Source organism: Poecilia reticulata, chromosome 20 (genome assembly GCF_904066995.2).
Source record: "Poecilia reticulata chromosome 20, P_reticulata-male-v2, whole genome shotgun sequence".
NCBI lineage: Eukaryota > Metazoa > Chordata > Actinopteri > Cyprinodontiformes > Poeciliidae > Poecilia > Poecilia reticulata.
In genome coordinates, this window is record NC_088849.1 from 1910034 (window position 1) to 1936123 (window position 26090).

At 40.9% G+C, this 26090-nt stretch overlaps 2 protein-coding genes across 4 annotated transcripts in view; one reads left to right on the forward strand and one right to left on the reverse strand.

Annotated features, from left to right (window-relative positions):
* Positions 1 to 11010, forward strand: part of snx7 (sorting nexin 7) — a 58648-nt gene extending 47638 nt beyond the window's left edge. The window contains exons 8-9 of one of the 2 annotated variants that reach the window (XM_081601459.1): positions 1982 to 2134; positions 10270 to 11010. In XM_081601459.1, coding sequence (XP_081457585.1) covers positions 1982 to 2134; positions 10270 to 10350 — 234 coding nt within the window. In that variant the 3' untranslated portion in view covers positions 10351 to 11010. Of the gene's footprint in view, positions 1 to 1981; positions 2258 to 10269 lie in introns of those variants that run through there. The other variant, XM_008438530.3, reaches the window with a different exon arrangement.
* A 1837-nt stretch (positions 11011 to 12847) lies between these two features.
* The window catches only part of plppr5b (phospholipid phosphatase related 5b), a 107283-nt gene continuing 94040 nt past the window's right edge, over positions 12848 to 26090 (reverse strand). The window contains exon 11 of one of the 2 annotated variants that reach the window (XM_017301829.2): positions 12848 to 12933. The gene's annotated coding sequence lies outside the window, so the exon portion shown is untranslated. Of the gene's footprint in view, positions 12934 to 20194; positions 20443 to 26090 lie in introns of those variants that run through there. The other variant, XM_081601465.1, reaches the window with a different exon arrangement.

A 26090-nucleotide genomic window follows, 5' to 3' on the forward strand; every position in this document is an offset into this window, starting at 1 on the left:
ACATATCTGTGGTCTGTGTTAAAATATTAGCCTTTATGGGACCCCTGCAACCCCATAAAGGCTTCAGGGGCATATCAGAAGCTGCTGACTTAATTTGGATTAAACAGAAGTGCAAATAATTGATATTCATTTTAATTGTATTTTTTGATTTGTTGTATTAAAGACTAGATGTGGGTTTAAATAGCATTTCACTAGTGATGTTTTACCAGAACATATAATTACCCAGTAATATTTTTACATGTCCTGTTAACTTAACATCTTTTTATACAAAAACATGCTGGACTGACTTGTCACCCCAACCACTTAGCAAAATTTCTGGGGGAAACCCTGAATGGTGTCTGTAAATGCTGCTGCAGCTGAATGAACAGCAAAAGAATGTTGGGTATAAGTTCAGTCCAACCAGTAAATGCAGTGGCAATGGTAGCGACACTGAAGGACTCATCTTCATCCTAATGGAATGCAAATTTGCCTCATGAAGTACAAAAAGATGTATATTTCCTGTAGTGGTTTGGATCAAGGCCGGTCTGTATTTTCACAGACCTTACCAAACTCCGCCCAGAAACGCCCCTCAAAAGTCTCACGTGACTGCATGTCTCACAAACAAAGCCTCGCGGTGCTTAGTTTCTATGTGTAATTTCATTTCGACTGACTCTCTGCAGAGTATAGCATTTAGCTGTGACGTGCACAATCTTGGAGGCATCGCGCGTTTCTGGGCGGAGCTTGGTAAGGTCCGTTGGTAACGTCCGTTGTCACCAAAGGTGAAATGCACAAGAGTTGGTTTAGAAGTTGGCCAAGACCACCTCAAGAAGTGGGTCCGGGTATTTGGTCTGCACTGGGATTCACTTGAGTGTTTTCACCCCTGGGGGAAACCAACTTTGGTCCGTTTAAAGCAGTGGTCCCCAAACTACGGCCCACGGGCCGGATCCGGCCCGCCTCCACATTTGGTCCGGCCTCCTGAACAATACCAAAGAGCATTTAGATTTTTTTTCATATACCGTATTTTCCGGACTATAAGCCGCTACCTTTTTACTAAACTTTGAACCTTGCGGCTTATATGTGGATTTTTCTTCAACCACCAGGGGGCTCTTTAGCAGGAAGTGAATCATTGGAAGTCAAAATTAGAAATAAAAGAAGAAAGCGCCCAATAAAACGAAATTAGGTTTTAATAGGGAATTGAAATTTGAGAATGTAGTTTATCAGTTAAATAGCATTGAGGGGAAAAAGAAGATTTTTCATTTTTTTTTAAATAATACTGGGATCATTATGAGAATTTGAGGTATAGATATTAGGATCTAATAGATGGCAGTAATGCAACAATAATGGATGCAAGCTGCTGTTGAAATCTAAAGAGGAAGAAGAAATGGCCCATTTTCATTTAGCACATGCTAGTAGCAGACACGTAGGTTCAGCACTTTTACTGTTACAGTTACCGTTCGGAAACTTCCGTAATCAGTTCAGTTAAATCTAAACTTGGCAACTTTTTCTTTTTCAACCCTAAATGTGATATTCAATTGAGCTGTTATGACTCAAATGTTGGGTGTCTGCCCCCCTGTGCTGCTGCTGCATTCATAATGATGCAGCTTATAGCCTACAGAGATATCTGCAGCTTATAGCCCGGTGCGGCTTATAGTCCGGAAAATATGGTATTTATTTAATAAATTGTGTTATTTCCTGGATTTTTTTCTGTGAAGAACCCAGAGAGGGTTATTTGATTGTGCTTTCTGGAAAATAATACATTTTTACATTTAGGCACTCCTGCAGTTGTCACACTTCTTCTGCTACAAACTGACTCCGGCCCCCCACCAGAGAAGGGAAAAGTTATGTGGCCCTCACAGGAAAAGTTTGGGGACCCCTGGTTTAAAGTGTACCAGATCAGTGTGAAGTACCAGATTTCTCTGAACTCTCGGGCTGATTAGTGTAATCCAGATTCAGCTTTGGTTCCTCAAACTCATCAGTGATGAGGTTTTTCTGTGTGTGGCAGCTGCAGGAGGAGGTGGATGACCTGGCAGACCGAGTGGAACAGGCCAACAATGCTTTACGGGGAGACTGGTCCCGCTGGAGGACCAGCATGAGAGCTGACCTCAAATCTGCCTTCATCTCCACTGCTGCCAAGAACGTCGATTATTATGAGAAGGTGAGTTTGACTTACTGCCCTTCATCGCTTTATGCCGTTTGTCTTCAGACCTCAAGAACTTTGACTAGCTGGTTCTTTAGAGCAGCTCTGTTACCTCAGAGGTGTTGAAGAAGAATCAGTGGTTTTTAAAGGAAGTAATTGTTAAAATCATGTGCACATGTTGATTGGTAAAACAAGCTGTTTGTTTAGCATTCATCTTCTCTAGGTAAACAGGCATTTCTCCTGGAAGTAGTCTGCTGCTGAGAAAAGATTTGAAATGGCGGAGTAAAAGAAAAATATAGTCCAGGGTTGTGTTTGTATGATCTTCAGCTGTTTACGTGTGTGTGTTGGATACATTGTGAGTGCGTGTGTAGGTGTGCATGTGTGTGGGCGTGCGTATGTGAATTTGGCAACACCTATTCCCCGATCGGACAGGGAGGAACTAAACAACAGTATGCCAGACACAGCAGTCAACAGTACAGCATGCAAAATATACAGCAATAAATTAGATGCAGTACTGATCATTTCTTGCTATGTTTTCAGTGACAAAAACTGCCAGCAGAGGGCAGCAGCTCACTTTAATGCTTCCCCCTCAGGTTCACTTCCTCTCTGCTAAAAAAAAACACTAAATGTGATCTGAGGTGACTGTCACTCTGAGCAGCTGAGTTAAAGATGTTTTCCTTTCCAGAGAAATCCTTTGAAAGATAAAATATTGCTAAGTGAAAGCTAAGGTAGAGGACTGTAGTATGTACTTTTTATGAAAATTTATAACTACAAGGTTTCAGACCTGAATGACAGGCTTAATTCCAGCTGTCATTAGGAAGAGTTCAGCAGTTCAAAAACACATTTTATTAATACCTTCAATATTCCAAACATCAGCAGCAATAGCTTGCTGTTTGTTCTTATCTCACCCTTTAAAATTCTAATATCCATAAAGACACCACGTTGAAGTTCTTCATTAGTTCTAGTGTGTTTAACGGAGTTAAGTGATGGCACTTAGAAGGATGGGGGAAGGTTGGAACTAAAGCCCAATCTCTAATCCCACCTTTGGATTTACCACTTAGTTCCACTTCTTTATTTTACATGGATTACACTCTGCCTTGTTGTTCAACAGCTAATGAAGTGTTTCTCAATTCCGGTCCTCAGGCCCCCCTGCCCTGCATCTTTTAGGTGTTCCCCTTCTGCTACACATATGGATTGAATCTGTGGGTGATTAACAGGTTTCTGCAGTACTTGATGGTCATGCAATCATCTGAATCAGCTGTTCTGGAATAGAGGCACATCTAAAACATGCAGAGCAGGGGGGCCTGAGGACTGGAATTGAGAAGCACTGAGCTAATGTCACCTGGACCTCTTCAGAAAGAGATAATGAGTAGAGAGGACAACTCCATGATCACAAGTGAAGGGTCAACTAATCAAGGCATAAAGGAAGCACTTGGGTGAAGCTTGGTCAAGAACTTAAGCAGCAGAATAATAACCTGAAATATTGTTTGTGCTGACTGAATAGGAAAATCAAAATATGACTTCACCGAAAAGACTTTGAGTAATGACCAGTGAATATCTTGCATGCAGCTGGCCAGTCAGAAAGGAGCAGAGACCAAAGCACAGTAAGAAAACCTTTAAGTAACTCTGGAGCCATTCATCTGCCGTGTGTTCCTGCAGCACTGCTGTAAAAACCACAGGTTTACTGTTTTACAGTCGGTAAACATGTAAATAAATATACAGTGGAGGAAATAAAATTATTTTTATTTAAATGTTACTTAATTTTCTAGATTTACTTTTTGATAGTCTGCCTCTCACTGTCAAAATATAACTTTAATGTGTGGTCTGTGAATGATTTAATGTTGTGGACCTGAGAGATATGACCGTGAAGTATCTATTAAGAGACTGGTATCTGGAAGGGTTTTTAATTCCGTCTAGGTAAGGAGGCAACATAAGAACCACAGAGAAAAGGGTTCAGAATGTTGGAGTGAGTGAAAAAAAAACTTCAGTGTTTCTGCTTGTCAAACAAATATTGATAACCATCAAAGATAACATGAGTAAATCCAAAAATCGGTTTTCAAATGATGATTTCATATATCCAAACCACCCAGGCTCTCCATGTCAAGATCAAGAATCAAAGAGTCCCTTCAACTGTACCTTCCTGACTGCATGAAATGGACTAAAACAGTGGTCCCCAAACTCCGGCCCGCGTGCCAGATCTGGCCCGCCTCCACATTTGGTCCGGCCCTCTGAACAATACCAGAGAGCATTTAGATTTTTTTTCATATGCCGTATTTTCCGGACTATAAGCCGCTACTTTCTTCCTAAGCTTGGAACCATGCAGTTTATAGCCCGGTGTGGCTTATATGTGGATTTTTCTTCAACCACCAGGGGGCTCTTTAGCAGGAAGTGAATCATTGGAAGTCAAAATTGGAAATAAAAAAAGAAAGCGCCCATTAAAACGGAATTGGGTTTTAATAGGGAATTGAAATTTGAGAATGTTGTTCAGTTATAGCATTGAGGGGAAAAAAGATTTTTCGTTTTTTTAAATAATACTGGGATCATTATGAGAATTTGAGGTATAGATATTAGGATCCAGTAGGTGGCAGTAGTGCAACAATAATGGATGCAAGATGCCGTTGAAATCTAAAGAGGAAGAAGAAAGCACCCATTTTCGTTTAGCACATGCTAGTAACAACACAAAGGATCAGTACTTTTACTGTCACAGTTACCGTTCGGAAACTACCGTAATCAGTTCAGTTAAATCTAAACTTGGCAACTTTTTCTACCGTAATGAATGTAATATTCAATTGACCTGTTATGACTCAAATGTTGGGTGTCCGCCCCTCTCTGATGCTGCTGCATCGCCGTGGAAAACCTGAATCAGCAGAGATATCTGAGGCTTATAGTCCGGAAAATACGTCATAAATAGTGTTATTTCCTGGATTTTTTCTGTGATGAACCCAGAGAGGGTTATTTGATTGTGCTTTCTGGAAAACAATACATTTTTACATTTAGGCACTTCTGCAATTGTCACACTTTTTCGGTTACAAACTGACTCCGGCCCCCCACCAGAGAAGAGAAAAGTTATGTGGCCCTCACAGGAAAACATTTGGGGACCCCTGGACTAAAAGATCTCAGAAACCAGCGTGTCAATCCCCAATCTGTAGAATATCACATGAAAAAGAAAGTCTCTGACATCCATCAGTCTGGAAAGGGTTACAAAGAACAACACTGAGAACCTGCAAGTCTATCCCTGAATGGCTCATAAAAACTAAAATGAAGATTTTGGAGTGGTCTAATCAAACTCTGGATTTAAATGTGATTGAGAGGCTGTAGGGTGAAACATTGAACAGGCCTTTCCAGCAATTCTCCTATAAAGAGTGGCTCCAAATTCCTCCTCTTTTAGTACGCATTTTGTCTGCATGGGCTGAAACTTAGTTGCCAAAAATGACTTGAGAAAATATTAGAGAAATGTATTTGTTTAACAAAGACTGTGGAACTGATATGTTGGAGGGGTTTTTTTTTGTTTGTTTTTTGTTTTACAGTTTTTGAATTTATTCTAGCACTTCAAAATCAGCCCGTCATGGCTTCAGCTGTGAAATGTAGTTGGCGGTTAAATCCCTCATCACACTGCTGAGTGACAGAGTTGCTAACATACTTGGACATCTGCTCCCAGTGAGGACTTAGTTGACCCAACCACATTGCTTTGTTGTTTCCTCCATGATTTTTGAAGAAAATTCTCCTGCATGTCCCGTTTTACCTCATTAGATCTGGAAGAATTTCTTAAAGCTCATCTCTGCTCCATTTTTCTTTGTGTTCCAGTAACAAGCAGATGCTCTGATCCCTTAAACCTCTTCAAATTTTTTCATGTTCCCACCTCAAACATCAAGGCATTTTATCGTGGTTTTATGGGACAGGCCAATATAAAATCGTACAGAATTTTAAAGTGAAAAGAAGATGATACATTATTTTTTATATTTTGTACATCTCTACAAGTGTTCAGCATCAACATCTTAATCTGTTTGCTTTTTCATCTCTGAAAAACTGCTTGAGCTTTTTGCTTCTCCAGCATGATACTGCCATCACTCTGTTTGACTAGTGTTTTGCTTGTAGGTCTAAAAGTTCATGTTGACTGCCATCTGACCAATGTGCCCTCCCCCTCATGTCTCTTTCATAGCTTGTCTCAATCAGAAATCAGAAATGTGGACTTCTTTAGCCTTTATTTCAGCAGTGCCTTTTTTTGCCACTCTTTTATAAAGGCCGGATTTGTGAAGTGAACGATCTCTGCAGCTCCTCCAGAGTCACCATGGGCCTCTTGGCTGCTTCTCTCTTGTCAGACTAAGTGGATGTCCAGGTTTTGGTGGGTCTACAGGCATAGGCGCTGGAATAGGGGGGACAGGGGGCCATTGCCCCCCCCCCCCCCCCCACCACACACACACACACTTTACGGCCCTGCTCTGCCCGTCTGCTGGTCCCACCAGACATTTACACAGACTGCACGCAACTCTGACAATCTGTGACTGACATCTCTCTATGTTTATATACAGACAGAAGCACAGATAAAACCTACAACACTCAGATCTGGACCAAATCTAAGTCTCCAGATCATAACAGTCACCTAAAGCTTTACCACATGCAGCAGCTCCGGGTCGGGTTGGGATCAGGAACCGGCCTGACACCTGAAAAGAGACTCTGGCTCTGATACGGTCCGTGTCTGGAACAATTCTGCCTAAAAATTAAATGAGAATTTCTGTATTTGTGCCACATTTGGCCCAAATGCAGTATTTATAGAACTGTGTTGAGGTTTTCTTTCTAACGGCGTTGGGATGAAACAAAAAAGACATGTTGCCCATGTCCGTTATCGGTCCGGACCAAATGCTCACCCACACTTTGCCCAGAGCAGATAATTTTTGCTCAAGTTGAAAAATAATTGCGTGAATATTTTTCTTTTCTTCTAAAAGCCAATCAGCCATCAGTATGGATGGCCACTGATGGTTTTCAGGTCTTTGGCTGTTGAAATTCATTTTTCGTTGTAAAATAAAACAGCACATTCAAGTTTAATCGTGGAGTTTTAATTTTGTTTTCAATGCAAATATATTGTTAGCAGTCTGGCTGGTAATCTATCCCACTCAGAAATCTCTTTCCCGCAAATTTTGTGGAACATGCAGCAAATATAATCTGCGCCTTTTGGCTTCAGACCCACAGCATCCAGATAGCGCTGCTGCGCCGTAACGTGATGATGTGCTGGAACCATTAGGTTGTCCTGCTTCTCTGAATTGGCATTGCTGGAGGATATTTGACATCTATTTTATAATTTTTTTAATGTTCCAAAAATTTGGCCAGTCGTGATTTTGTCCATCCTCGGCATAATTATGTCGTGCGTATTTAGCTGAGGACAGGGGCGCCCGCAGTTGTACGGCTCTAAGCACTGTGCATACATTGAGAAGTAAAAAAGAAAAACAATAATTTTTGGATGACTTTATTACCCAACTCTCTTGACTATTAACAATATTGAGGAGAAGAAAAAAAAATCTTTTGTCAAACATCTTGTAGTGCACATCTGTGTGAGTTTGTGGGGGTGGGCACGCATAAGCCTAAATGTTATTGGTCAATTTACTTTTGTTTATTTGACGGTTTGACGCTTTTTCTGTGAGCTAAAAATGAATGAGTGGAGTTTCATTATTCTCATAGACCCAAGAGAGGTCGCTTTGATCCTGCCTGAACTTTTTACCGGGTGTGCGGTTCTGGCAGGTCGCCAATTTATGATTTTATTTTTGTGTGTGTGTGTGTGGTTTGGCGAACTGAACACCTGACGGGTCCGTTTGGACAACTGTTTAACCCACTAATGGTGCATTCGCACTAAACGCATTAAAAAACGCCTCTGACGCTTCAAGTTTGGCGCGTTGCACTTTTGGTGCGTTCACACCAAACGCGCTTTAATCGTTACATTCAAAGTCTTTGTGAAGCGTCGGACTCGTTAGAGGTGCTCGAAGGTTCAAATGCTCAAAACGGTTCAAATCACGCTGCGCTAAACGCTCGAGACGCGCCGCAACTGTACGCAAACTGTAGCCATTTGCAGACACAGCACACATTTTTATTACTTTGGACCAAGCTTCACGCATTGATATTTAACCTTTAAAGAATATGATGTAATAATGACAAAACCTTCAATTGAACATGGTGTTTTAATACAGTGGATCTCTGTATTCAGCTGTTCTTGGGTTGGCCGCAGGCATTTATCCGCCTTTTACATTTTTCCAGACACCAGTTTTGAAAATGTAATAAACTTTATTCCTTCCTCTAAATTCTCTGGGTAAAGCATGCTTTGTGCATGTTCCTCCACAACTTTTAACTATTTTTTCTGATTATTCTTCATCAAATCTGTATCACTGCAGCACATTTAATAGCCAGCAATCAGTAAATCAGTAACCAGGTCGCTTCACGTGGTGGACCCGACAACTTTGTCCTCCAGGGTAAGGGGCGCTTACTTCGGGGCAAATTGCGACAAACCCAATGAGCTGATTGACAGGTGCCATCGTGTCAACTGAACAAGTGCGCGCGCCTGACATTCAAAGTGCGAAACAGAGATGACGAAACATCCCTGGCCTCCCCACTTCAAAAATGAATCCGGCCTCTGTCCACAGGTGCGTCCTCTCTCCATGTCCAGGTGAAGGCAAGGCAACTTTATTTACATAGCACCTTCAGTCAGAGAATATTTAAAATGTTTATACAAAGAAGTTAAAGGAGCTTATTAAAGATCTTTGGTGCATAAAAACTGAAAGATGCTTCATTTCATTCTCAAAATGAGTAGGTTTGATTCAGATAATCTTAAAGTCCTTCATGGCTTTTAAGCTTTGGAGAAGATCTGCAATGTAATCTGGGCTTTTATTAGTAGGTGCTTTATAAGCCATTAATGAGATTTTAAATGCTATTTTTTGAGTAACAGGAAATCAGTGCAAGGACCTCAGAAGTGGACTGACATGCTGACCTCTTTTTGTTTTTGTAAGGCATTCTGAAGAATCTGAAACTGCCTTGTGGATTTTTTGGGATTACAGTGAAAATAGTGCTGCAATAATTAAGTCTGCTAAAAACAAAGGCATGAACAAATTTGGCATTATTTTTTAGATGATAATATTGTGCCTTTGATGAGGTTGTTGAGGTTCAGATCATGATCCCTGATCGCTGCCAGACTTAGTCAGACCATTTTAAACCAACAGATTGAAGGTGGGTTCTGATTTTTAACCTATGCTGTTTTTGTTTTTTGTTTATTGTTCATTTTCACATCAGGGCTGGATGGCTTCCTGCCTCCTATATAACTACCTCTATGTCATAAAGATGTGATTTGCTTTGTCAAGCTTTTCACCACACACACATGCACGCACACATTCACATAAAGGAAAGTTCTGCAGCCATGTTTATGAAATGGCAAAGAAGTTCTGTAAGAACAGAATCGATGAAAAAGAGAGAAAAGTGTTGAGATGGACCTGGAACGTTTTCCTGCCTTGTTTGAACCTTTTGCTCACCAATGGAAACACATCAGCTCATGTCTGAATATTGCATGAAAATTCAAGTGAAGCTACACATTTTTTTGTTTGCCTTGTCCATTAACAATTGTACAATGGTGAAGTAGAAGAATTGCAGCAAAAAGTAGTTCCACTTTTGAACACCACCCTTTTCAGTTTATTTATAAAAACAAATTGAAAAGTTTATTTTGAATCATGTTATCATTTTTTCTACTTGACAATTGTATTCCACTTTGTCTTTCTCTTATACATTAAATTCCAATGAAATATATTAATATTTGTGGTTATGTGACAAAATATGTAAACGTTCATGGGTTGTGAATACTTTTACAAGCAACAGTATTTTAAGAAGTACTTGTAAAACACAGAGACAACCACTAATATTAATTATTAATATTTTTAACAGTATAATAGGCGGTTTTTATCAATATATTCTGACACAACCAGCCCTTTGAGGACACTCATGATGTTGATGGGAGCACTTGGGGGTTGTATGCTCTGTTTGGCCCAAAATGAAAATGAGTTTGTCCAATCGTCCCCAGCCTGTGAGGTCATTGCTAATGTGCCTCCATGTTGGTATCATGTGAACGGGCCCATGAGGCTGTCCTCATGTTTTCATGTTTGAAGTGCTGATCCTGTTTCTTTCAGTGTCTGGCTGTTTGGGAGTCCTTCCTCCTCTCTCAGAGAGGCGAGTCAATGGAGCAGAGAAACGGAGCGGACGCCTCCTAAAGCTGAGGACCGAACCACTGGTGGTGACAGTGGGTCATTTACACAAGCAAACTTTTCATGTTATTTTCTTTCTCTTTGAAAAAACACAAGTCGTCCTTCTCTTCATTCCAGCGATGTTTCCACAGAACCAAACACTAATTCCACACATATAGACAGCCAGAATTAAACACTATACACCAAACATAATTCTTCCTAATTATGCAGCAATACTTCCTGCGTAGCAGCAGTCAGTCATCCACGGGCCTGCTCTGTTTTTTAACCGCCTCAGTAAAGCCAGATCAGCTGAATGGGTGTGTGTGCTCTGTTTGACTAAAAATAACTGAAAAATTAAATGCTTGTATATGCATTTCTTTTATAGATCAATACCTAAAGAGAGTGTAACACTACAGATTGTAATTTTAAAGACTGTAACTTTGTGAAACATTACTTCTGGAATTCTCATCAATCAGTGTCTTCTGCCACCATGGGTTTCTATTGTCTGCCATATTTTGCTGGTTTCAACTTAAAAGTTTACAAGCAAGATAACCTATTAGTAATCTATTTCTAATTAAAAAGCTTTGATTGTGTTTTTTTATTTTACTTGTGAAAATTGTACTATTAAAGAGAAATGAATGAAAAAGTGCTATTTTACCATGATAATAAAGATTGACATTAAAACTGTTTTGGTTTCTGTTTGCAAACTCCTGCAGCAAAAAGAAACCAAAGATGAAAAGTTTCCTTGTTTTGTCTTCAGGATACTTTTAGAACATGACCTTCATGTCTGCCCAGCGCTACCTTTTTCTCCAGGATGTCAAATTGTTTATTTCCCGACTTAACGTGATCAATGATTAGTTGCAACAATAAACTATATTTGAGAAATGTTTATGACACAGGAATAATACTGTAGGCTGTTTTGTTTTTATAAATTTAAATAAAATATTGTCACACAAATGTCGCCATGTTGTTGCGACATCCATTTGACATATTCTAGGTCCCATTGTTCTAGCTCTGTCCAGACAAAACAGCAATCAGTAACATTAAGTCTTTTCAATTTGAAATGTTGGAAATGTAGAATTCACCTCAGAGGTCATGAGGATGAGGAGGATCACGAAGAGGAAGAGGAGGATCACACAGAGGAAGAGGAGGATCACACAGAGGAAGAGGAGGATCACGAAGAGGAAGAGGAGGATCACACAGAGGAAGAGGAGGATCACGAAGAGGAAGAGGAGGATCACGAAGAGGAAGAGGAGGATCACGAAGAGGAAGAGGAGGATCACACAGAGGAAGAGGAGGATCACACAGAGGAAGAGGAGGATCAGGAAGAGGAGGATCACGAAGAGGAGGATCACGAAGAGGAAGAGGAGGATCACACAGAGGAAGAGGAGGATCAGGAAGAGGAGGATCACGAAGAGGAAGAGGAGGATCACAAAGAGGAAGAGGAGGATCACACAGGAAGAGGAGGATCACAAAGAGGAAGAGGAGGATCACGAAGAGGAAGAGGAGGATCACACAGAGGAAGAGGAGGATCACAGAGGAAGAGGAGGGTCACACAGAGGAAGAGGAGGATCACGAAGAGGAAGAGGAGGATCACACAGAGGAAGAGGAGGATCACACAGAGGAAGAGGAGGATCACACAGAGGAAGAGGAGGATCACACAGAGGAAGAGGAGGATCACGAAGAGGAAGAGGAGGATCACGAAGAGGAAGAGGAGGATCACGAAGAGGAAGAGGAGGATCACACAGAGGAAGAGGAGGATCACACAGAGGAAGAGGAGGATCACGAAGAGGAAGAGGAGGATCACGAAGAGGAAGAGGAGGATCACACAGAGGAAGAGGAGGATCACGAAGAGGAAGAGGAGGATCACACAGAGGAAGAGGAGGATCACACAGAGGAAGAGGAGGATCACGAAGAGGAAGAGGAGGATCACACAGAGGAAGAGGAGGATCACACAGAGGAAGAGGAGGATCACACAGAGGAAGAGGAGGATCAGGAAGAGGAGGATCACGAAGAGGAGGATCACGAAGAGGAAGAGGAGGATCACACAGAGGAAGAGGAGGATCAGGAAGAGGAGGATCACGAAGAGGAAGAGGAGGATCACAAAGAGGAAGAGGAGGATCACACAGGAAGAGGAGGATCACAAAGAGGAAGAGGAGGATCACGAAGAGGAAGAGGAGGATCACACAGAGGAAGAGGAGGATCACACAGGAAGAGGAGGATCACACAGAGGAAGAGGAGGATCACACAGAGGAAGAGGAGGATCACACAGAGGAAGAGGAGGATCACACAGAGGAAGAGGAGGATCACACAGAGGAAGAGGAGGATCACACAGAGGAAGAGGACAGCTGGCAGAAGCTGGTGTTTGTGCTGCTGCCTTCAGCTTCGTAAATGAAACGGTGAATGATTCGTACCTCTGGTTGGACTGTGTGATCCGGGGTAGTTAATTCTGTAGCTCTGTCAGGTCTGGTCTTCGGTCTGTTAACACCTCTTTGAGGTCGGGTCTTTGGCCTGGTGCCGGGTCCGTGTTTTCAGTACTGGCGGCAGCAGCGAGGGTAACAACCACCTCTTCAATCCTCCTTCAATTTTGCTGAACAAATGTCAAGTCTTCTGGAGGAAAATGTTGAGAGCACAAATTAGCGGTGCAGACTCACCTCATTATTTCTTTTAATTACAGCCAAGTGCAATGCAGTGTGGCATTGTCTAAATTTACACCAATCAAATGCAATATGATTCAAGCAACTCAGGTGAAGTTGGCCTTCTGTGTTTACTCTGTAGATTATAGAACAGAATGGACCCAAACATGTCACCAACTCAGCATGCATTGTACAGGTGAAAAAATGGCAACCTTCATAAATGAAAAATTTAACAAAAGATAAAACATTTTCAAACTAATGACATTGATATGTCACAGTAAACACGTAAACAGCATTTTATAGTCAACAGGAAAATTGCAACATATTTATCCCAATATGTTCAACTAATTTGGATCCCTGTACAGCATATCGTCTCAGGTTGTTTCCATTCCCGTGAACTCACTGTTCCTCAGCTGTTTCCAACAGCAACAACACATAAAGGCTGCAGGAGGCAGGACAGCATGTAGCCGTCATGGTTCATGTGCAGTCAGGTATAACGAGAACCAGCTTTGCATCTCAACAGAGGAAACCTTTTTGTGACATGCAACATTCTTAAAGAACACAGTTCAGTGATCATGTCTGAACAGTTTAAAGGTTTAATGCTAAACTAGTTTACAAGCATGGAGCTTAAGGCAACAATTATACGTCGGTACCACTTAAGTCTATCTGCTGCTTGGTGGACTGAATGCATTTCTAATAAGACAGGAATGAATCATTGTTGGTCAGGACTTGAAGTTCATTTGCATCATGCCAGGATCAATTTCAGAAGTCATGAAAACAGGAGAGTAAATACTTTGCTGCTTTGGAAACATTGAATGTATCTATGAATGAAGGTCTTTGTCATATTTTGAAAGATGATACAAATGTGTCTTAAATTATGATTTTGTTCATTAGGGGAAGAAAGCTTTGAAAACCAACCTGGTCCTTTGTTAAAAAGTTCTTATTCATTTTCAAAGTAGCATTAATAAACCAATTTTTAGTTGACTTTTATCATTGTTCAATTCATACTGGCCCAGGTATTACTAGGCCAGTATGAATCTGCTTCACAACAGGAAGTAGGCTAAGAAATGTCCTGATCTAAAATAACCCTTAGTGTTCACTCACTGTTAAAGCTGCAGCATGTAACTTTTTTTTCAAAAATTACATTTTTGTTGAAACTGTCACTATTTTGAAACAGATAATCTGTGAAAAAGATGAGCTCCTCTGCATTCTCCCAGTTCTTACTAGAAACATCCGATCAGAGCCAGGAGGCGGGTCTTAACGCTGTCAATCACAATCATCTGTGGTGCAGCTTACTCCCTGTACCCCCTTGCTCTCCTTTACCGCTACAGCTTTTCCCATCAGCAGATTCTGCAGTGAATGCTCAGGCTAGTTAGCATAGCCACCAGTGACAGCAGGTAACCAGTTTTTCTTTAAAAGTAAGTAGTTTCTTCACCATTAGCACATTCAGCAGTGAGTACATAAAGGGCAATAACAGCGATAAGCCCCTCCTCCTGGCTCTGATGGCTTGTTTTTGGTTAGGAGTGATACATGGATCTTGTCACATATCCTATGTTTTATATTATGTTTTTAATCTACTTTGACGGCGTAGATTTAACAAATATCTACAAAACATTTGTTATATAAGATACATATTGAAGCTTTAAACACTGACAACTCTCAAGCACACACACACTCAGCAGAACAAAATGTCAGAACAATGTCTGACTGAAAGGTCGTTGTTTCTAAATAATTAGAAATTGACTTAACATGATCTTTTTGCTGCAGCCAGAAGGTTTATGTTGAATCATAGCATAATCTTATGGCTCATAAGGTTATGTTCTGACTTATTAGTAATAACTTACTAATGCAATTCGTTATTACATCTAGCAAGTCATTAACCAGCAAATCAGCAAAGAGACATGTTATGTTCAATAAACCATATTTAATTATTTTATTTTTCTGCTCTCTAGCTGTATGATGTTTTCATAATTTACTCCCTTAGTTGGATTCATTCTATGTTGTGCAGGTGGGTTGGTTTCTCAGTGGGTGACTACCAGGACTGAAATTCCAGTTATGAGAATATCAGGTATTTTTCTGTTTGTAGCTGCTGTTTGTGCCAAAAATACCAGCTGACCTGATACTATTTCAAATGTTAAGAGGTATTAGAGGCAGTGGTGGAGAAAGTACTCAAAAAATGTACTTAAGTAAAAGTACAAATACACAGACAAAAATGTACTCAAGTAAAAGTCAAAGTACCACATTAACATTTTACTTAAGTAAAAGTAAAAAAGTACTGGTTTTTAAAAATACTTAAGTATTAAAAGTAAAAGTACTTGCTAATGCATTGCCTAATCACTAATATCATTAAGTGTACCGATCATATGATCATATGCCACAGATAAAGCATGTTTTTATTGTGTTTATTCTGTAACATAGTTTAGACTTAGATATGTGATTCTATGCATCATAATTTCAGGGATGGAAACATCTTGTCTCCTGTCCTAACATAACATGAACTTCACTTTCTTTGCCACACATTTATTTTGAAAGAAATCCAACTGGCAGAGCAGGACATGGAACCAAGGAGCCACGTAGCAGAGTTGTAGTCTAGACCACTGAACCCAAGACCAAATCAAAACCAGCACCCCGTGCTACATGACAATAACATTAAGTGCACCTATCAAAACTGCTTCTCAAATTGATCTGAAAGATTCACTTTCCCATAAAAACACCTAGATATTAAATACTTAGAAATAAGTATTGAAATAAATTTAACCAGTATCAATTCAAACTCTTCTTCATTCTGTTTTGCTTTCATCTCTGTGCCACAATCCACAGAGGTCTCCTGCCATCCCTAAAGAAATAACGCCCTGTGCGGTTGCCCATATTGCCAATGTCAGAAATAATAATTGTCTGCACCATTAAACATAGCAATTAACAACCTATGAACACTGTCCAAGGCCATATAAGCAAGAAGTAACCAAGCAGGAGGAGCACCGTGACTGTTCTCATCCTCCCTCCTGCTGCAACGTCTGCCACCATGACAGGTGACAAAAACAAAGAGCAATGAGCATGCTCTGCGTTCTTGTTCTTGTTTTATTTATTCACCAATTAAATATAAAAATATTTTAATGAAATAAAATAGCTACTGCAGTGTACGCAGAGCATTACAAGAACAAAGAACGGCTCTCACTGAGGCTTCAGTACTATAGGACTTAGTCAAGATCCGTCCAGAAGAATCGGATCGTCCATGAATGTCATATTACAATATTGCACTTTGGTCACAGCGTTGTCCCATATCTGCGACATGTCAGTCATCGCAGATGCAACATGTGTCTCAGTCAATACAGCTAGCTTTGCTAGCATCACGTCCACAGATCTTACCTTTCTTTAAGCTTTCCTTCCAAGTGACGATAAAAATTGGACAAAGTCCCCACCGTCTGTGAAAGCGAAGCGCTGCTGATTTTACATGTCGCCATATCTTATGATTTATGTAGCGCTTCCGTACTATTATATTACTGATCGCTCAGAGGAAACCACTGCGCATGTCTTGGAGCTCCGCGTGCGATTAAAGGTGGAGCCGATGGGTGACAACAGACACTAAGTCACGTTATTGCTCGGATTTTACGGCGCCACCTTAAGTCCCTGAACTTCACATTTTAACGGAAAAAGAAAACACAATGTGACTTGGATGTAACGAGTAACGCGACAGTTTTGTAGAAATGTAGTGAAGTAGAAAGTACAGATACTTACTGTAAAATGTAGTGGAGTAAAAGTAGAAAGTATCCATTATTAAATCTACTTAAGTAAAGTACAGATACACGAAAATTGTACTTAAGTACAGTAACGACGTACTTGTACTTCGTTACTTCCCACCACTGATTAGCGGGTAACATTCAGGACAAATGACGATAAGACCCGAGTATCTGCTGTTTAAAAAGGAACGGGGTCTTACAGACTTTAGCACAATTCTTACATCACATTTATTTGTATCTGACTGTGATATGTCCCACAGTAATGTAGCAGCTGTGATCGTCTTTACATTGATTGCATGTGAATCTTGTTTCAGTCTCCTTCCTGCAGCTATCAGCAGCCTTGTGCTCCTCCGCTCCCATGAATCCATGAATCCCTTCAACCATGAGGAGAAATGAAAGGCTGTTAGGGTGAATAGGAGACTGATTACTTGCTGCATGTCAGTAATCTGCCTCCTGAGACTGCCAGCCTCTGACCGGGTGTGCTGCTTTCATCCCTCAGAGACAATAACAAGGAGAAAAACAAAGTCAGGTGGTTGGAGTTGGTCGGTATGGGAAATAGGGAATTGAAGGTTTAGAAGTGTGAATCCCCATTTCCACAGCCTTTTTCCATTGCTGTCAATTACAATGAAAGTGCCATCTGCAGGGGTTGTACCTGATGGAACAGGTGGACATGACTGACAATGAGGCCGTCACATCCCATGACAATGAGGCAGTTGTGGGATCCCTTTAATGAGGCCAATGTTGACTTTCTTTTATCAGATGAAGTCTGTAAGAGTTGCAGGGAAATAAACAAATGAAGTATTTTCATTAAAATGCATCTTTCTCTCAGAGGATGTAAACATGCCGGTAGTTCAGTCAGAAGGATTATCCACAGCTCTCAGCATGGCTAAAAAAGTCCCTATTACGTTTGAGGCTGGTTTGAAGTCCTCATGTAACAACCTGACACGTTCTAGATGCTACCAGTGGGATGAAAATCTCTGGTATTCACAGTGGTGAATGTTGTTTTAATAGTTTAAACACCAAATATACAAATTGTAGAAACCAATCTTATCAGAAGCTAATATCTACATTGCCCTGTATGCATGGAAAACAAATTAGGCTTCTGGATTGGCTGCTTTGCTAATGCCAGACAGTAATTGTTCCTCAAGGCATTTTAGATTCCCAGCTGCTCTTTGGTTTTGAATATTTTTCACATGCTCCATATAAACAATCTGTGAAGAGGCTAATTTTGAGAGAACAGCACCAATCCACTGATTGATGTTCTGCATGTTTTACTCTGTAGCTTCTGACACATTACTGCCTCACAGACAAACATTTGGTTCAGGTTCATTATGTATTAGCAATTCATAGTTAGGATCTCATTTGGATTTCTAGCTTTTAGTTTTTAACTCACCTGATATAATAATATGGTAGCAGAGTAAGAGGATGTCATTGATATAATAGTATTCTCATTTAATGAGAGGTCAAAATAATGATATAGCAGCTGATAAAGGTTGTTTTAAATTCTAATTATGCATAAAAAGTCAATAAATCTCAATATAAATTTCTTAAAGCATGACTTTTTCCATCATTGAGCATGAAGCATGCATAATTTATAAGAGCAATGATGAGATTTATCTATGAAAACCGATTTATTCTAGCAATCACAATGTTCACCCAGTGGTTCGGGACAGACTGAACAACTGATGGAACTAATAAATTAACTTTTAATCAGGCAATCAGCAAAGTCCCTAAGCTGCTTTTTAAAGGATTAGTCCATAATCAGCAGTCAATCAAGTTTATTTCTACAATACATTTAAGCAACAAGGCAGTTCAAAGTGCTTTTCATTTTTAAAAAACAGGTGGGTTTTTATTTGAGTTATTTATTTTGAACATGATAGTATAAAATTACACAGATTAAATTACACAGTAATCTTAGCATGCTCGAAAAGGAGTAGGAAGTACTAAAAAACTTATGAACTCATATCCCATAAACTCATACCATGTTTTCAGATGGACCTTCGTTATTAAATCAAAAAAAGGAAAATCAGGTTAATTCATTTTCCATTTGATCTTTCTTCCTTTTTGTCATGGACTCACCAAACACATCCATCCATCCATTTTCTTACACCCTTGTCCCTCAATGGGGTTAGGAGGGTTGCTGGTGCCTATCTCCAGCTACTGAACCGGGCGAGAGGTGGGGTCACTCTGGACAGGTCGCCAGTCTGTCGCAGGGCAACACAGAGACACCCAGGACACACAACCAGGCACACACACACTCACACCTAGGGGCAATTAGGAGAGGCCAATTAACCTGACAGTCATGTTTTTGGACTGTGGGAGGAAACCAGAGTACCCGGAGAAAACACACCATGCACAGGGAGAACATGGAGACTCCATGCAGAAAGACCCCAGGCCGGGAATCGAACCCAGAACCTTCTTGCTGCAAGGCAACAGCTCTACCAACTGCGCCACTGTGCAGCCCCCAAACACGTATATGTCTAAAAATATACATCCATACCCACACACACTCATATGCCTTCAATTTACATATTAGCTTCAATTTACATATACACATTTGTGTTAACTTGTGTTAACTCTCACCCAATTTATTATCATTATACCATTTTTTTAATTTACTGATTTCTATGGAAAGAAGTTGTTCTAAGTTTTCACAAGAGAGTAGAATATTTGTGTCATCAGCAAATTACACAAATTGTAATACATTAGACACTTTGCTAATGTCGTTTATATACAAACTAAATAAAACTAGTCCCAGTACTGACCCTTGAGGTACCTCACACACAGTCTCCAGTCAGTCAGATTCAGTCTCTCCCATCTTCACAAATTGTTTTCTGCTCTTTAAATAACTCTTCATCCAGGTAAAGTGAAAGGGAGCATGTTCACTTAGAGAACGACTAAGAGGTTTTGTCCAGTGGGACTAAACTTCAAGCCCATCTGCAGAATTTTCTCTTTTAGTTACTTTTGCTTTAAAGAATAAATCTTTTGTTATTATTATATGTTATGTTCAGTAGTCTGCGCTATGTGTGCAGTGGTTCCTGCTTCCTGCAGACGTCAGAGAGCTAACTGTGTTTTAGCTTTTACACAACAGCAGCAGGAAAAAGTATTTAAAAAAAAAAAAGTAACATTCTGAGAAAAGTATGTTTATAATAGTGTTAATTCTTTATGGGAAAAAAGTGGAATCTTTTGCAGGTGAAATGCAAAAGGGAACTTTTGAAAATGTATTTCCTTTCACGTTGCTGTTTACATGATTTAAGTGCAAATACCCGAACACTGAAAAGCAAACCCGGATGTTTTATTCCATGAAGTGCTCTGAAATGACTAAACGTAGTTCTTTTTTCCTTTAAAGAGGCAAGTCATTTTTATTGCTTATTCAGATTTGTAGCAGTGGAGAAGCTCTTGACTGTTCACTCCTTGAATGAGCCACTAAATGTTCTCCAGTCCAACAGAAATACTTCCTGCTTCATAAACGTCACGTTTACTTGAATCTTCCTACATTTGTCCTTCTGAATGACAAACTGCACAAACAGCAGTGAGTATTCATTATAACCAGGGTCAGAGAAGGCAAACAAAACCAAAATGAGGAGATAACATGGTGAAAGTGCAGCATCAGACTGGGCCACAGTCATTAAGTCCTATTATGTCGTGCGGTCTATCAGGCTGACTCTGTGTTAGCCTGAAGGCTTTCTGCGTGGGATGCAGTCCTCACATGATGTCAGAAACAGAGCAGGGCAGGCCATCACTTTCTGCAAGAAAATGACAGGATGTTTTAAGCTGTGTTCTGTGGTTTAGAAAGATCAGAAATGAAAGCAAAAATTTTCCTTTTTGTTTATTTCAGATGGCCGGGTTTGCCCATGTAGGGCCACAGCCTACATGGGCCCTACATGGGTCCATTTAGGACAAACCCATGTGGGCCCACTACCGTGTAGGGGCCATGTAGGGCCCATGTGGGCTGTGGCCCTACATGGGCAAACCCATGTGGGGCCACTGTGGAACCCACAGACAAACCCATATGGTACCCATCTGGTCTGCCCTTCTTTTTCCCACATGGGGCCCACCTATGCATGCTGGCAGGGGAAGCAGCATCTTTTCAAAGTTTAATTGAATTTGCATGATTTGAGCTGCTTACCCTCCGGAGCTCTGGCTGGCACAGTGTGTCCTGTAGAGCAGTGATCCCCAACCCCTGTCTGTGGACCAATTGGTACCGGGCCACACAAGAAATAATTAAATATTTCCGTTTTGTGTATTATTTGAGTCTGGAGGATCTTTTATTTTGAAAATTCTTTTTTACCGGATTCTCTCGGTTACTTGCGCGCCAACATCGAGCCCACAAGCAACAAAATGTATGGAGTGAAAATAGTCTCAAAATATCTGTGCGTGTGTAAAAAGATTTGTGCATCCATAACTGCTGTAATCTGCTGAAGATGCTTGTCGACTTCGGCATCAGAAAACTAGATCAACCTGGTTAAAGTTAATACTGAAGACAGATTATCAAACTGTTCTGAGAAAGACAGTAAAAATCCACGCTTAGCTTCCAACAGCTAACGTAGCATAGCTCACATAAACATTAGCTGCTGCTAACAGAAACATATGAGGGCAGAGTATCAAAATACCAGACATATAAAACGTAACCTGAAATCATTTATAATTACTCCATGTTTCATTATAATCGGAGAGAAAAACCTGAAGGTTTAGCTACGTAAGTACGTCAGAGGACAGACCACCGGACGTCTTGCTTCTGGGTTTGCCTGGCTATTTTCCTGGCCAGCGAACCATTCCGCCACCCAGTGGTTCTTTTTCAGACCACTTAGTCTCCTGTACCGCTCAAAAATGCACAATATGTCTATAAATAATTTTAGGATATTATAAGGAAGTGCTGAGATCTACCGTTTTCCACGAACTAAAGTATTTGGCACTTCGGCACAAGCACAGTGAGAAACGTTCAGAGGATAAAAACACTAGACTCAGAGCAAAACTCAGATGTCCCAGCTTTTACTAGCATGTAAACTCACCATCTGCACACAAATCTGGGAGCTTCTCTGAAGCGTGAAATGAGTCTCAAAAATACTTGTACACTCGTAACCGGATTTGTGTGTAAATGCAGTTTTGTGTGTGTGATCACCTGGTGGTGATTTGTGTGTACTTTTTCAACATGTATAGGGTAGGAGAAGGTTTATTTTATTTTTAAGTTTTACAAATCGAGTATTACACACATAGATATTTTTACACACGCACAAATCATTTTACACACGCACAGATATTTTGAGACTATTTTCACTCCATAAAAATGAGTAAGAAACAGATCAGATGTCTTTGGAAAGTTTCTTTGCAAATGGGAAAATTCCCAGAGAAGAGACAGGAAATGGATTTATCCCTGACCGGTAGGTGAGTCCCACATTACAAGCCGCTCTGTGTAACATGCAGCGACCGGCTGCTAATGAGGCAATGAAGCTTCAAGCTGCTTCGCCACTAGAGACCAAGCAGGCTGTGGATATAAGCAACACTTAAGGTGTCATTGTCTCTCGTCACTCCCAGATGGGACCGTCTCGTTGCAGAGAAACAAGCTCAGGGCTCCCGTTATTCATTATCGTGAGTTAAAATTTTCATGAAAGTAAAATTTTCATTTTGTGGCGCATCTGTATCTTATTTTGAAGGGATATGTAAACAGTACCATAGCGACCAGAGTCGGAGAGCATTTGGGCAGTGGTCAAGAGGAGATGAGTAGAGCTTGTGAGTCTGAAGTCTGGTTTAGACGGCAAGATTTAGGAGTTGTCGGCCGATTCTCCAAACCTCTGTGACCACAGAGCTGATAAAAGAACAACAGGTTCGATCAGTTCGTGTTCAGCCACAAGGCAGGAGCAACACACCACATGAACTGATTCCAGTCATGAACATCCCGATTCCAGAGGATAATCCAGTAAAACCCCCAACATAGCATACGGGAATTTAGAATAACCAAACATGGATGACAATGTAGAAGCAATAGTGATAGTTTGTGGAGTCATTTTAAGAGATAAAAGACGACGGGAGCAGCTGCTCTATTTGCTGCACTATGATTTGGAGGTGAATATGTTTTCTCATAGTTAACATTTTTAACTGAATAAACATAATAAACATATATAATAATGACCTTTACATATAATAATAAACATTTCCACATCATCTCCGATATCCACCGGACTCACAGTTGCGCGATATGTCAGCTGTTTGGGATTCCCCTCTGTTCTTATGTCATCTCGCTTTTTGATTGGCTACCTGTCACATTCAACAGGTCGTATTCTCGTTCCCAGTCAGGGAAAATCCCACAGGTTGCGATAAAAAGGCCAAGACAACCGAAATTGTGCATATTCAGGCTTTAGCGGGAACACCAACATGCAGAAGCCTTATATCTGACGGTTCAGAATTTAATCAGAAAAGTGTTAATCTGTTCCACAAATTAGGACAGGAGTGTAGCATCTGGTCTCTTAAGTCATTGGTGGTTACGGGCATTTGTCAAAGGTCTATAATACAATATTTGGTATCATCTTAAAGGGGACACTCTAGGCTTTCATTTGAATCAGGTTTTGAGTCTCTCTGACCAACACAGAGGTCATCAGAGGTTGTTAAACAAAAAATAATACACATTTTTCCACAACTTTTGACCAAACTAGATATATTTCTTTCATCCCAGTGGTATGAAATCAAGGACATCAGGTCAAGATGTCCCTGATTAACAAGAGTTAATGACTAAAATACTCAACAGACTCTAAGGAGTCATAAAATGTATGATATGCCTACGCTGTCTGTCTATGGTAGGCAATTATGAGCTGTAATTTGAAGTTACAGACTTGGGCTATAACCTTAACTGGTGTATATGTTGGGGGTTTAGTGGGGGTTTGTTTAGCATGTCATTCGTGTCTATTTTGTTAGTTATAAAAAAGTTAATTAGTAATAGTAGAAATGTACACTTACATAGACTTTAGGATGCTGTATCGGCCTATTTATCAGATTTTGTGAGGTTTTCCATCATGGGCTACACAATAGTAACCCATGATGGCCACATAGAGACATAGCAGAATGAGGGAGGATACCACCCTCATTAAATGACAAATTCTGAGGTAAACATAAAAGATTATTTTCAGATGCTTAGCCTACTATTGACAGCATAATTCCGATTATTGTATTACATTTTTGCCATCAGATGATCACCTTAGGCATATCGGTACCATATGCAAGCATAGGCAACATCCTCAGCCTATGCTTGCTGAGGATGTTGATGTCAATCAGGCCCACAAATAAGTTTGTTAAAAAAATTAAATCAGTAAGATGTGTTGGGAATGGAAATCCCGATCGATGAATCATAATTTGCATTGACACATGGAGCATAAAATCAGCCAAGAAAAGCATTCAGACGTTACTTATTTTATTCACTTTCAGCGCTGAAAGGAGACGCTTTAACCATTACATTCGAGAAGAGTTTCTAAAAAAGTCTGTGCAGCTTCTGAGGAGAAAGAGGAGGATAGCTGATGATATGGACTGAAGACACTCCCTGAAATCACACCATGTCTCTGTGGCTTGAGAAAACGTTTCTTTTTTGTAAGAAATGGACCTTGGTGTCTTACAGAATCCAAATTGTAACTCTTTACTATGGGCCTTTTGTCTAACAGCGTGTGACTCTTTCTGGACCTGGTAAAGCGTCTCAACATTTGCCCTGTTGGGAGAAACCCTAGAGTCGACACTGTCCCTTCCGGAAAACATCCCCCGAGGCTTTTGCAGATGTTGGCATACATAGCATCATTTCAAGTATTGATGTTGTCTTTCATTCATTCATTTCATTTCATGTCATTTCATCTCAGTTTTGGGGGTAAAAACGGACAGGGCACCCCTATGCCTCTTAGGCGGTGGATCGCAATCACAATGTCCCCCTTACAAGCTAATAAAGAATATGTAAAGAAATAAAATTTTAAAGAATGTTAGGGTTAAGATTGGAAAAAGGACATTCAGCCCTCCATGGCATTTACTGTTTCTTTTTTGTGGTGGGAAAAAACGTTGCCCTGCAGTCATGCTGAGCTTCGTAACCTTCAATTACACATCAATCTTAATTTCGGACTGTAAAATGTTATTTTATTTATTATTATTATTATCATTTTATTTTATTTTCATTTATTTATTTTAATTGTATTTATTTATTATTTTTAACCAGATTTTTTTTGTTGTTGTTGTTTATTTTGTTTGATAGTAGCTCAGGTCAATGCTATGCCATAAAGGTTAAAGAACTGTAAAATAGCAAAATCTGAAAATGTTTTATTTTTCTTTAGTAATAAAAGTTAAAAGAGATAAATGTTATATTTAATGACACATGAAATGGTTAAAAGTTATATTGAGGGAATTGTTAGAAAGCACCTCTCCTTGGGCCACCTTATCGTGGTGGAGGGGTTTGAGTGTCCCAATGATCCTAGGAGCTATGCTGTCTAGGGCTTTATGCCCCTGGTAGGGTCACCCAAGGCAGACAGGTCCTAGGTGAGTAACCAGACAAAGTGCAGCCCGAAGACCCCTTATGATGAACACAAACTTTGGACTTCGTTTTTCCTCGCCCGAACGCGGGTCACCGGGGCTCCACTCTCTGGAGCCAGGCCTGGAGGTGGGGCACGATTGCGAGTGCCTGGTGGCCGGGCTTTTGCCCACGGAGCCCGGCCGGGCTCAGCCCGAAGAGGAGACGTGGGTCCCCCTTCCGATGGGCTCACCACCTGTCGGAGGGGCCAAAGGGGTCGGGTGCATTGTGCTATGGGCGGCAGCTGAGGGAGGGGACCCTGGCGGTCTGATCCTCGGCTGCAGAAGCTGGCTCTTGGGACATGGAACGTCACCTCTCTGGTGAGGAAGGAACCGGAGCTGGTGTGCGAGGCTGAGCGGTTCCGGCTAGAAATAGTCGGCCTCACCTCGACATATGGCTCTGGTGCTGGAACCAGTCTCCTTGAGAGGGGCTGGACGTACTTCCACTCTGGAGTTGCCCATGGTGAGAGGCGCCGGGCTGGAGGGGGCATACTTGTTGCCCCCCATCTGGGCGCCTGTACATTGGGGTTCACCCCGGTGAACGAGAGGGTAGCCTCCCTCCGCCTACGGGTGGGGAGACGGGTTTTGACTGTTGTTTGTGCTTACGGGCCAAACAGCAGTTCGAATTACCCACTCTTCTTGGAGTCCTTAGAAGGGGTACTGGAGAGTGCCCGTCCTGGGGACTCCCTTGTTCTACTGGGGGACTTCAATGCTCACGTGGGCAATGACAGTGAGACCTGGAGAGGCGTGGTTGGGAGGAACGGCCTCCCCGATCTGAACTTGAGTGGTGTTCTGTTGTTGGACTTCTGTGCTCGTCACGGATTGTCCATCACGAACACCATGTTCAGGCATAAGGGCGTCCATA